At 44.2% G+C, this 12,383-nt stretch overlaps 1 protein-coding gene across 19 annotated transcripts in view; it reads right to left on the reverse strand.

The window, feature by feature from the left end:
• Positions 1 to 12,383, reverse strand: part of CIT (citron rho-interacting serine/threonine kinase) — a 98,062-nt gene that overhangs the window by 61,074 nt on the left and 24,605 nt on the right. For 18 of the 19 annotated variants that reach the window (XM_087942729.1, XM_087942725.1, XM_087942730.1 and 15 more), the window contains 7 exons: positions 9,587 to 9,689; positions 8,469 to 8,612; positions 6,657 to 6,776; positions 5,262 to 5,441; positions 3,516 to 3,569; positions 2,584 to 2,637; positions 958 to 1,098 (listed from right to left, as the gene is read on the reverse strand). In XM_087942729.1, the coding sequence (XP_087798855.1) occupies positions 958 to 1,098; positions 2,584 to 2,637; positions 3,516 to 3,569; positions 5,262 to 5,441; positions 6,657 to 6,776; positions 8,469 to 8,612; positions 9,587 to 9,689 (796 nt within the window). Of the gene's footprint in view, positions 1 to 957; positions 1,099 to 2,583; positions 2,638 to 3,515; positions 3,570 to 5,261; positions 5,442 to 6,656; positions 6,777 to 8,468; positions 8,613 to 8,745; positions 8,874 to 9,586; positions 9,690 to 12,383 lie in introns of those variants that run through there. The other variant, XM_087942734.1, reaches the window with a different exon arrangement.

The following is a 12,383-nucleotide window of genomic DNA, read 5'->3' on the forward strand; positions in this document are numbered from 1 at the left end:
AGGTCCCCATTTTATTATGCGCCACCCTCCGTGACCTTGAACCAGCAAAATAATTTTATTTTGTCTAACTAGATATAGACTCAAAATGAATTCCCCCCTTCCCACTTTCTCAGGCTCAATGGTGGCAGCGTGAGAGCATCGAATCTCAATATGGCTTCCAAAGCTGACACTTGAGGATTGAATTGGAGTTAGAAAGCCAGAACCATTTGAAAAACAACAAAAAAGGGGAAGGGGGAAATGGCAATGATTCTTTAATTACCACTCTGCCATACCATACAAATTTGGCCACTTCCAAATCAAGGAGCCGTGGCTTCCCACTACAAGCTCAGGTGACTGAGCAACCGGGATGATGAGGGGACTGGAGGCTAAAACATACAATGAACGATTGCAGGAACTGGGCTTGGCTAGTCTAGTAAAGAGAAGGACCAGGGGAGACAGGATAGTGGTCTTCCAATATTTGAGGGGCTGCCCCAGAGAGGAAGAAGGGGGTCAACCTATTTTCTAAAGCACCTGTAGGCCAGACAAGGAATAATGGATCGAAACTGAACAAGGAGAGATTCAACCTGGAAATAAGAAGGAATTTTCTGACCGTGAGAACAATCAACCAATGGAACAGCTTGCCCTCAGAAGTTGTGGGAGCTTCATCACTGGAGGCTTTCAAGAAGGGATTGGACTGCCATTTGTCAGAAATGGTGTAGGGTCTCCCGCTTGGGTGTGGGGGGGGGGGGTTGGACTAGACGACCTACAAGGTCCCTTCCAACTCAGATTATCTGTTATCTGACTACAAAACCGCTGCCTGCATGCTCTCCAAATTCACTTCTGACTTTATCTAAACTTCGGTTCAAAGCCCCCAAATGCAATCATCTTTAAGCTAAGAAAACCAGGCCGCCATACAAGATTTTTTTTTTCCCCCGTTGCATTGGAACGCGAGACGCCGAAAGTGGACAACTTGCTAACCTCGGCTTCCAGCAATTTCTTTTTCATGCTTTCGTTGGAGTCCTCCCGGTTCTGCAGTTTCTCCAGCTCTTTCTCGGCCCTCTCTTTGGCTTGGCGGATGTTCTGAAGCAATTCGGTGGCTTCCGAGCTGGCTTTCATGGCCTTAAAGAGAGACGGGAAGGGTGAAAATCAGGGCTGGCTGCCGGGCGCAGAGATGCAAAAACCGAAGCGTTCCAGGAACCCATCACACAGGTTTTTAGTTTAGCGCATCACGTAATTTGATGCATGGGGGAGGGGGAATCCACAATATTCTGGTTCCTAGGGAAGGAAGGAAGGAAGGAAGGAAGGAAGGAAGGAAGGAAGGAAGGAAGGAAGGGAGGGAGGGAGGGAGGGAGGGAGGGAGGGAGGGAGGGAGGGAGGGAGGAAGGAAGGAAGGAAGGAAAATTGTGGCCATCCAGAGCTGGTTTTGAATTGGGAAGATGGAAGGAAGGAAGGAAGGAAGGAAGGAAGGAAGGAAGGAAGGAAGGAAGGAAGGAAGGAAGGAAGGAAGGAAGGAAGGAAGGAAGGAAGGAAGGAAGGAAGGAAGGAAGGAAAATTATGGCCATCCAGAGCTGGTTTTGAATTGGGAAGATGGATGGAAGGAAGGAAAGAAGGAAAGAAGGAAGGAAGGAAGGAAGGAAGGAAGGAAGGAAGGAAGGAAGGAAGGAAGGAAGGAAGGAAGGAAGGAAGGAAGGAAGGAAAATTGTGGCCATCCAGAGCTGTTTTTTAATTGGGAAGACTTATAAAAGGAAGGGGAGAGAGAGAGAGAGAGAGAGAGAGAAAGGGAGGGAGGGAGGGAGGGAGGGAGGGAGGGAAGGAAGGAAGGAAGGAAGGAAGGAAGGAAGGAAGGAAGGAAGGAAGGAAGGAAGGAAGGAAGCTTTTCTTTAAGAGCATGTTTCTCCAGCCTTTTTTTTAATATTTCCCAAAATACAGTATTTCAAATTCTTCTAGCAGGTGGAAGGGGCTTCCCACACCAGAAAAAATGGGGACAAAAAAAAGAAAGAAAGAAAGAAATAGAAGTCATGAAATCCATGAGTTATGTTTTGGCACCTACCCCATTCATGAAAACCCAAGAGAAATTAAACCAAGCGCAATCTGTTGCCATCTCCACGCTCATTATATATCATCCCAAAACCTGGACTCTTGAAAAAATGCTCACACACCTGGTGCGGGGTGTGTGTGTGTGTGTGTGTGTGTGTGTGTGTGCTCGGCTTGGGCCTTCTCAAGTTAAATTCCTACCCAAGAATCCAAATTCTGACTCAAACTTTTGTTTTTAAAAATAAGCTGGCCCTGACAGGTTGTGAAGAGGAGACAGCGCCGATTATCACGATTTCAAATTCCAGGCACCAGCCCTCCCCCCGCCTCACATCCCACCCTCCCCGTCTCTCCTTCCTATCTACAGCAGGATGACTAACTCTGTTTTGGAACTCTTGTTCCGCCCTCCTCTGCATTACAGCTTGCAGGAGAGTCTACGGAGGAGATTTATAAACTTGTGTAGGGGGGGGATTTTTTTTTTTCAAAAAAGAAACCCTTCCCCCTCACCAACTTTCTCACTGAAAAATCAAAGCCACCGAGTCTCCGGCACAAGGTCCAGAATTAAATCCTCACCTTTGTCAGCTTCTCTTGGAGCTCCTGGATTTTCACCTGTTGATCTGCATTGATCTGGACAAGACAGGAAGGGAAAGAATGAACAACATCGGAAGGGACCTCAAAGATCTTCTAGTCTATCCTCCTCAAGCAGGAGACATTTCGGACAAATGATTGTCCAGTTTCTTCTGGAAAGCCTCCAGTGATGGAGCACACACAAGCTGATCCCATTGATTCATTGTTGTCACTATCAGGAAATTTCTCCTTATTTCTAGGTTTCTTGGCGGTTTCTTTTATGTGGGTAAAGTGTTCACGAAGATTCCGTATAATGTTAATACGGTCAAACAGGCCACAGAAACTCCATCACGACTGCCTGTTCCCCGATCCCAGTTTTAAGTCCAGAATTCATTTGATTTTATGATTTTACTCTCACAAAATCTAAATCCAGGGAGCGTCCTCTGGCTAGTCCCTCATTGCCAATCAAACTGAGGATCAGTCAAATATTAGGTTTATTCTGGGATGCCAAATTTCCTTTTGCAAATTTGCAACTTTCTTGATTTTTCATTGAAGACTTTTCGCTTCTCATCTGAGAAGCTTCTTCAGTTCCCCAAGGCAACTGAACTTTCTTTTGTTTCTCCTTGAAGATGTTTCACTTCTCATCCAAGAAGCTTCTTCACTTCCCAAAGCCAACTGGACTTTTTTTCTTGAAGACATTTCCCTTCTCACCCAGGAAGCTTCCTCAGTTCTCAGTTCCAATTCTTCTCCAAAACTGAGGAAGCTTCTCGGATGAGAAGCGAAACGCCTTCAAGGAAAACCAAAGCAAGGCCAGTTGCCTTTTGGAAAAGCATCTCGGGGGCCATCATAATCTGGATGATTGAGAATCCCCCATAGATATTTCTACCGGGATGTTATCGCGAAGAATTCCACAAAGAAAAGAAGACTTGTAAACATACCTTCTCCAGCTTGGAATACAGCTCTCCTACTTCTGTTTTTCCTTGGTCTTTAACCTTTTAGGTGAGAATTAAACAAAACGTGCAATTTAGTAATCCGATCCAGATTAACAGAAAACTACGCAGTTTCTGGTTTCAATGTTCTTATACCCACTCCCACTTTATTGGAGAAACAAAGGTGAAAACTTGCAGGTAATTGTGATTCAAACAAAAAGAAAGAAAGAGAGGGAATCTTTCTTAAGTAGCTATCCTAATCTAATTGCAGTATTGAAAATAGACTCATAGGAAATTAATAAAAGCAGTTATTAAGGACTAATTTTGACTAGAAGAGGCAACTATGCTGAATGTAAAGGCGTCTGTTCTGATTATTTTGCAACACACAAAGTAAACAATGCCATTTTCATCATCCCCTGGGCCCTTAATATCCTATATCTTACAGGCTAAGAAATTTGTCTACTTGCAAATGAAAAATGTTTTTAGAAGCAAATTGGATATTTGGCAGTCTAAATCCCAAGTAATTCAGTCTCCCAACTCCCTTTTCAAAGAAATGCTAAGGAATCACTTCTCCTTCTTCTGTACCGCCTACCAAACAGTTCTTGACTTACGATCACAGTTGAGCCCAAAATGTCTGATATTAAGAGAGACGCTTGTTAAGTGAGTTTTGCCCCATCTTATGACCTTTCGTGCCACCGTTGTTAAGTGAATCACTGCAGTCAATAAGATAGTAACCCGGTCGTTAAGCAAATGTGCTTCCCCCTTGGCTTGGCTTGCAAAAACAAGGTCACAAAAAGTGACCCCGGGACACCGCAACCGTCATAAACAGGAGCTGGTGGCCAAGTGTCTGGACTTTGATCACCTGGCTGTGGGGATGCTTCAGTGGTCATAAGTGTGAAAATAGTGTTCTGACCTAGGCTTCCCCAAAAAGCACTAAGCAGACCCTTTGTCCTGGCAAAAACCCCTTTTATTAAACGAAGGTGAATTTCTTGCATTCACATTCAGCCAAAGGCCTGGCAAACAGTCTCTCAAGGGTCTAATGAAGAGCCCAGACCTCATCTACCTTGGAGAGCTGCCAAGTAAATATTTCCAAACGCAGTGCTGACAAGGAAGGTCGCAGCACAGAGTCTCTGTGATGCAGACAGATCTTCACCTCTGCAACGAACGAATTGTTTCCTGCACAAGCCCCCTCCCCTTTTGCTCCTCTTTTAATCCCTATGGGGGGGGGCATTCACCATCCACCTATGCCCTTACTCCTGAGTTGACTCTTGTTCCTTAACTGTTCCCTTCTCCTGGCAGCTCTGCGCATGCGCACACTGGGAACAGGCTCCAGCTTTTCTTCTGCCCCACTGATCTCTGATTTCGAAGGCAGCTGATAAGTGCCAGCCTGCCCTGGCCCCATCTCTGCCTCTGATGCAGAGCCCTCGCCCGAGCCTTCCTCAACCTCCGGGACTGACCCAGGTTCCTCCCCAACCCCCCCCACTGCCCAACTCCTGCTGCCAGCTCCGCTAGCCGCCGGCGGGCCACAACAAATAGGTCCCGAGTCACTTTGCTGTTGTAACAGTTATTAAATGAACTGTTTGTTATAAATGGATTTTCTCTTACTCTCAAAAATTAAAGTCTACAACTCAGCCATTGCTGCTTGTGGGAATGGGTTGCGCACACCTTCTACCACCGAGTCAAATTTCTCTCTGTTCCATCTGTTAGGAGACAGGCAAGATCGGAAATCAACCCGGGAATTCTGGAGGAGCTGACCTTAACAACTTTCTGGAGCCGGTTATGACACTCAGTGGCTTTTCGCTTGAAGTCTTCTGCCGCCAGTCGAGATTCCCTCAGCTCCGATTCGTAGAGATCGCTGCGTCTGCGAGCAGAAATAAGGTCTTCTTCTAGCTGATTCATCATCAACCTCATTTCTTCCACTTGAGCTTGGTACTCCTGAAGAAGAACAGAAAGGGGAGTCAGAGGTTTTGGAAATTTGTGAACAGAAAATGAAGGGGATGAAAGATTCTGGAATCACAGAGGGACTCCTAGTGAAATGTGGTACTCCATTCGTTCACTCATAAATTCATTCATAAATTCATTCATTCATTCAAATAACAGAGTTGGAAGGGACCTTGGAGGTCTTCTAGTCCAACCCCCTGCTTAGGCAGGAAACCCTACACCACTTCAGACAAATGGTTATCCAACATCTCCTTCAAAACTCCCAGTGTTGGAGCATTTACAACTTCTGGAGGCAAACCATTCACTGATTCATTGTTCTCACTATCAGGAAATTTCTGCTTAGTTCTAACTTGCTTCTCTCCTTGATTAGTTTCCACCAGTTGCTTCTTGTCCTGCTTTCAGATGCTTTGGAGAATAGCTTGACTCCTTCTTCTTTGGGGCAGCCCCTCAGATACTGGAACATTGCTATCATGTAATCCCCTCGTCCTTCTTTTCATCAGACTAGACATACCCAATTCCATCAACCATTTTTTTAATATGTTTTAGCCTCCAGTCCCCTCATAATCCTTGTCGCTCTTCTCTGCACCCTTTCTAGAGACTCAACATCTTTTTTACATTGTGGTGACCGGAACTGGATGCAGTATTCCAAGCGTGGCCTTATCACCAAGCTGTTCATTATTACACCCTCTCGAACAAGAATTATCTCTACCGGAAAAAAATATGATATAATAGATATAGTTAATGGATTAGTTAAGAATAGATATTTTTCCTCACGAAAATGAATGATAGATATGTAGAATATATAAGAATATAAGAATAATAATTATGGATAAAGATAGTGTTTGATAAATGTAAATGCAATGTGTTTGTAAGCGAAAAATTTGTATAGATGTCAAAAACGCTGTTGAAACTATGATGTTTTGAGTTGTAATGATGGAAATACAATAAAAGCATACTTTTAAAAAAGGTATTTTTCACTGGTAGAAATAAATAAGCTAAAATGAAAGATAAAGAGACAGTGATATTAAGTAGAAGAAATATAATAAACCTAGAGAATAAAACTGTGTGATGAATATGATTGTAAACATTAACTGAGTTGCACAAAATAGTTGTAACCAGACAGCACGTCCTCAAAGGGAAGAATAAAAGTTTGTAATAAAAATAAAATAAAAAAATTTATGGGGGGAAAAAAAAGAGAGTTCTCTCTACCTGTTCTTTGATTTCCTGCAACTTGCGACTCTGTTCTCTTATATCGTGAAGGAGCTGCAGTGCCTTGTCGTCCTCTTGAGAAACTTCCATCCGAGCCTGTTCCAGGCTTCTCTTTAAGCTCTGGAGAAAAAAAAAAATACAAGGTTGGACAACACAGAGGGCTCCCTTGGCCTGAGACTGGGCCCAAGCAAAGGCGGTCGGCTAAGAGGGAAGGAAAAAACAACAACAACCCCAAACCACTGTGGACGAATACATTTTGCCTCTTAGTTTGCTCTTTTCTTTTCTTTTTGGTGCAATTTCCGCCTTCTGACCTCAGGTGCAGGAAGATCTTCTGACCGAGAAGGCCAAAAATAGGCTTTTGATCCAAAAAACTCCATGCAGAATCACAGACAGTTGGTAAGAGACCTTGGAGGTCTTTCTAGTCTAACCCCCCCTGCCCTGCTAAAGCAGGAGAACCTGATACCCTTCTGGACAATCTCTTCTCGAAAGGCCCACGGCTTCCAGAGGTTAAGACCTTCTTACTGATTCATTGTCCTCACTGTCAGGAAATGTCCCCTAATTCTAGGTTGGATCTCTCTTTGGTGAGCTTCCATCCCATTACTGCTTGTTCTGCCCTTCTAGGGCTTTGCAGACCATTAAAGGTTGACCATTACATTAAATCTACTGGACCATTACTTAAAGAGATGGGCCATAGCTCAAAAGAGCTGGCCTCAACCAACCCGTCATCAGGGATAAGACTAAGAAAAGATCAGATCTAAACTGAATCCTGGGAAAGTCGCAACCATAGGAAAGACTAACTGGTTTTTGGACCAGATACACTAATTATGAAAGATTCTTAATTTCTATTTGTTGATACTAAGCCAGGGCTCCCCAAACTTGGCAACTTTAAGACTTGTGGACTTCAACTACCAGAAGTCCACAAGTCTTAAAGTTGCCAAGTTTGGAGACCTCTGTACTAAAAGTTGAATAGAATCAATCTAGAGTAGGGTCTTCAAACTTGACAGCTTTAAAACTTGTGGACTTCAACTCCCAGAATTCCTCCTCCAGTCATGTTAGCTCAGGAATTCTGGGAGTTGAAGTCCACAAGTCTTAACCTGGCCAAGTTTGAAGAGAACCACAGATTTAGGATTGTTACTCCTAAAGAATTGCCTTTAAGCTGACTTTATACTCAAGAAGAGGTTCAAAAACACCCCCATCCCTTTGGAGTTGTCCTCTGCCATTTTAAGACACGACCCAAATACAGGTAGTCCTTGACTTAGCAACAGTGCGTTTAGTGTCCGTTCCAAGTTACGACAGCACTGGGAAAAAAAGGGACGTATGCCTATGTTTCACAGCGACGACCTCTGCAGCGTCCCCGCGGTCCAAAAGCGGACTCCTGGCAACCAACTCGTACTTACGACGGTTGCAGATCTTTTTGGCAAGCAATGTCGACGGGGAAACCAGGTTCATTTGAACAACCGCGTGACCAATTTAACAACTGCCATAATTCCCTTAAGAAGCACGGGAAAGAAAAAGCCATCAAAGGAAACTCCCTTAACAAACATTTCGCTTAGCAACCGGAATGTGGGGGTCCCTATGGCTGTCGTAAGTCGAGGACTCCCGGCATTCTTTCACCTTGGTATCACATCAAGCCTTAGGCTCCCCAGACTCCCCCAAAACAGACTTCAAAGGCCTTTCAAAGAAAGATAAAACTTTCTGGAGCAATTTCTGGACGCTGCCACCAAACCTACAGGTAGGTTCCCAAATCGACATCTCCTAAAGACCCACCGGAGGGAGGGAGGGAGGGTTTCTGGGGAGCAGGGAGAGGCTCACACTGCATTCTGTGATGTAGGTAGCCAGGTCTTGTTCAAGCAGGGAGCGCTGGGTCTCAGAGGCTTTCAGTTCCACCTCCTTTTGGCTGAGCACAGCCTCCACCTCCGACACTCTCCGATGCAAGCGCGTCATTTCCTGCTCCATCTGCAAACAGACATCAAAAAGGTTTTAAGAGGGATTTTCCAGGGGGGGCGTACCGGGGAGCCGGGGAGTGTCAACCAACCCCACAGGGGGAAGGAGACAGGCGGATAGTAGGGTGCGTTAAAAGGCAAAATACCATTATTTCTGATCCTGGGAAAGTCACACTTCCTTCTCAAGGAAAAAGCAGTAATTTCTAAGTCACCCCATTCATTCACGCGGCTTCTTTGCCTTCGGTCCCTCTCCGAACCCCGGTTAGCAAAGAAGTCACAATCATTTTTTTCCCCACCTGATTGGGGTTTCTTTTAATTATTATTAGTATTATTATTATTATTATTATTATTTTTCCTGTCGTTCTCTCTTTTTCGCTCCAGAGATGGGTCACTTTAGCTTTCTCCCAAATCCATCTTGGGCCAGAAAAGGATTTGCCCCCATTATCTTTCAGAGGGACCAAGAGATCAAGCCGGATCAAAGCAAAAGAAAGTGCGGTCGCTCCCTTCGAAGTCCCTCAAAGGAGAACGGAGTTTCCACGGGTCCCCCAAGGAGTTTTTCTTTCCAGAAAGAGTCCGAAGAACGTGGTTCGTTGCAAATCAAAAGACGCGGCCACAGTTACAGAAGAAGAAAGAAGAGGAACGGGAAGAGGAGGGGGAAAAAAAACACACACACACTCCAAGACTTGGCAGTACTCAAAAAAGAGAGTTGGAGAAGAAAGAGAGCATCAGATGAAGACGGCATGTGAAGCGCTGGAAACCCCCGCCAGAGTTGGGCTGATCAAGGATCTTGGGTGGATCCAGAGCTTCTTCTGCTTAACACGGGCAGCCCTGGAGCGAGGCATGATCTAGATTCATCTCCCTCTGCCCGATGAAGAGAAACTTCTCTGCTGAAGCCGCCAACCAACGTCAACCTCTGGTAAGTCCTTTAGGCCGGAGAGGTTGTGGACTTCTGGAGCAAGGAGGAAGTCCGGCCATGTGAATAAATACCTTGTGACACTTATCCTGAGTGCCTTGCAGCTCTTTGCTCTTAAAAAGGAGTTTCTTTTCCATGGAGCTAATCTTCGCGGGAGAATCCGGACGCAAAGTAGACCTTGAAAGAGAAGAAAGAGAAAGGGAATGAACCTCAAACTCACACTGCATAGATGTGATATTGCTTATTTGATTGCTTCTTGTACCCTATGACTATTATTAAGTGTTGCACCTTATGATTCTTGACTCTTGACGAAGGTATCTTTTCTTTTATGTACACTGAGAGCATTTGCACCAAGACAAATTCCTTGCGTGTCCAATCACACTTGGCCAATAAAGAATTCTATTCTATTGTCGATTGTAATATCCCGATCTGTAGCCTAAGATATGACTTAAAGGTAAAAGTAAAGGTTTCCCTTGCACATATGTGCTAGTTGTTTCCGGCTCTATGGGGTGGTGCTCATCTCTATTACAAAGCTGAAGAGCCAGCGCTGTCCGAAGACGTCTCTGTGGTCATGTGGCCGGCAGGACTAAACACCTTCAAAGGCGCATGGAACGCTGTTCCCTTCCCACCAAAGGGGTCCCTATTTTTCTACTTGCATTTTTTACATGCTTTCGAACTGGTGGGTTGGCAGAAGCTGGGACAAGGAATGGGAGCTTACTCCGTGGTGCGGCGCTAGGGATTCGAACCGCCAACCTTTCTGATCGACAAGCTCAGCGTCTTAGCCACTGCGTCCCTAAGAGATTACTTAGAAGCCTTACAAAACTTATCCACAACCATGTTAAAACAATGCAGGATACAGAATTTCTCTACCTGTTCAGCCAAGGCTTCTAAACTCCAGCCTGGACCATTTTTTTTTAATGCAACATGCCCTCTATCACAGGAGCTCCCAAATATTGTACTGCCACAACCCCATAAATAATAATTCTGTCATTATTTATTACAACAATAAACATACCGTTATCGTTTCAACGATAAGCATAACATTTGCAAGAATGTGTCTTCAATCTACACACGTAGGATAAAACAATGACAGAACCTTGAAACAGTAGAAGATCAAAGCGTCTCGCTGAAAATAAACCATCACATATACAAAATTTAAAACCATATTTAACGGGAAGCACGAACCTCCTGAAATTTGGGGTGTATTTTCTGAAACAGGCTTTTCATTTCTCATTTCACATTGGATTCTATAGGAGAGGAGCAGACTGGGGGTGGTGTCAAACAAGTCATTAGCCTAGAATCATTACAAACAGTCTAAATCCAATCCCTCTTGAATGCTGTTGACTTTTATCTAGATACTTGTGTATAGACCTGAGCAATAAATCCTCTTAGCTGGAACTTAATGCTAGATTCTGGCTATTTGCTCTATACTGCAACAACAGTGGGAAATCCTCATTTTGCTGACGGCTTATTCAGGCAGAACGGGAATGAATTTGGATAGCGATCAGAATTTTGACTTCTGCCTCCAAACCTGGAGTCTGGACAAAATTCACTCCAGTTTTGCTTGCTTAGACAAGCCAGTTTGGGTTTCCCCTCCCTCTGCCTGGATAAGCTGGCTCCCAAGTTTTAACCAAATCTAACCAGATTCCCCCCCACCCCCCAATTTAAACATGGACGTTTCAAGGTTTCCCTTCCTGCTGATCGGCACCGAGCCTCTTTGCAAGAGGAATGGGAAGCATCACTTCAGTGTGAGCCAGCCGGGTGCTGCAGCTTCCCAAAAAGCCAACACAGTTCTGGGCTGCATCAACAGAAGGACAGAATCGAGATCACGGGAAGTGTTAATACCGTTTTATAAGGCCTTGGCAATAAGGCCACCCTTGGAATACGGCATCCACTTTGGTCGCCACAATGTCAAAAAGCTGTTGAGACTCTAGAAAGAGTGCAGAGAAGAGCAACCAAGAGGGTGAGGGGGACTGGAGGCTTAACAACTGCAGTGATTCACTTAACAAGCCTGGCAAGAAATATGGGGGAAATTTCACTTAAAAACTGTCTTGCTTAGTGATGGAGATTTGCGCTCAACTGCGAACATAAATCAAGGACTATCTGTATGGAAAGCCAGAGTTGAGCCTGCTTTCCAGTTCTGTTTGGATAAGCCAATCAATCAATCAATCCATCCATCCATCCATCCATCCATGCATCTATCCATCCATCCATGCATCTATCCATCCATCCATCCATCCATCCATCCATGCAACCATCCATGCATCTATCTATCTATCTATCTATCTATCTATCTATCTATCTATCTATCTATCTATCTATCTATCTATCTATCATCTATCTATCTATCTATCTATCTATCTATCTATCTATCTATCTATCTATCATCTATCTATCTATCTATCTATCTATCTATCTATCTACCTATCCACCCATGCAACTATCCATGCAACTATCCATGCATCCATCCATGCATCCATGCAACCATCCATGCATCTATTTATCATCTATCTATCTATCTATCTATCTATCTATCTATCTATCATCTATCCATCCATCCATCCATCCATCCGTGCAACCATCCATCCATACAACCATCCATAATTATATATTATATATATTATATATAAGGCATTATATATATGTAATCCTCAACTTACAACAATTGAGCCCCAAATTTATGTTGCTAAGTGAGAAACGGGTTAAGCGAGTTTTCCCCATGTTACGACTTTTCTTCCCAATGTTGTTAAGTGAATCCGGCTTCCCCGTGGAGTCGGGAGGTGGCAACGAAGGGGAATCACATGTCCCCCAGAGACACTGCCACAGTCATTAAGTATGAACCAGTGTGCCAAGCATCTGAATTTTGATCAT

This window comes from Notechis scutatus, chromosome 13 (assembly GCF_049901735.1).
Source record: "Notechis scutatus isolate UNSWTSFEM ecotype Mainland chromosome 13, rNotScu1.2, whole genome shotgun sequence".
NCBI lineage: Eukaryota > Metazoa > Chordata > Lepidosauria > Squamata > Elapidae > Notechis > Notechis scutatus.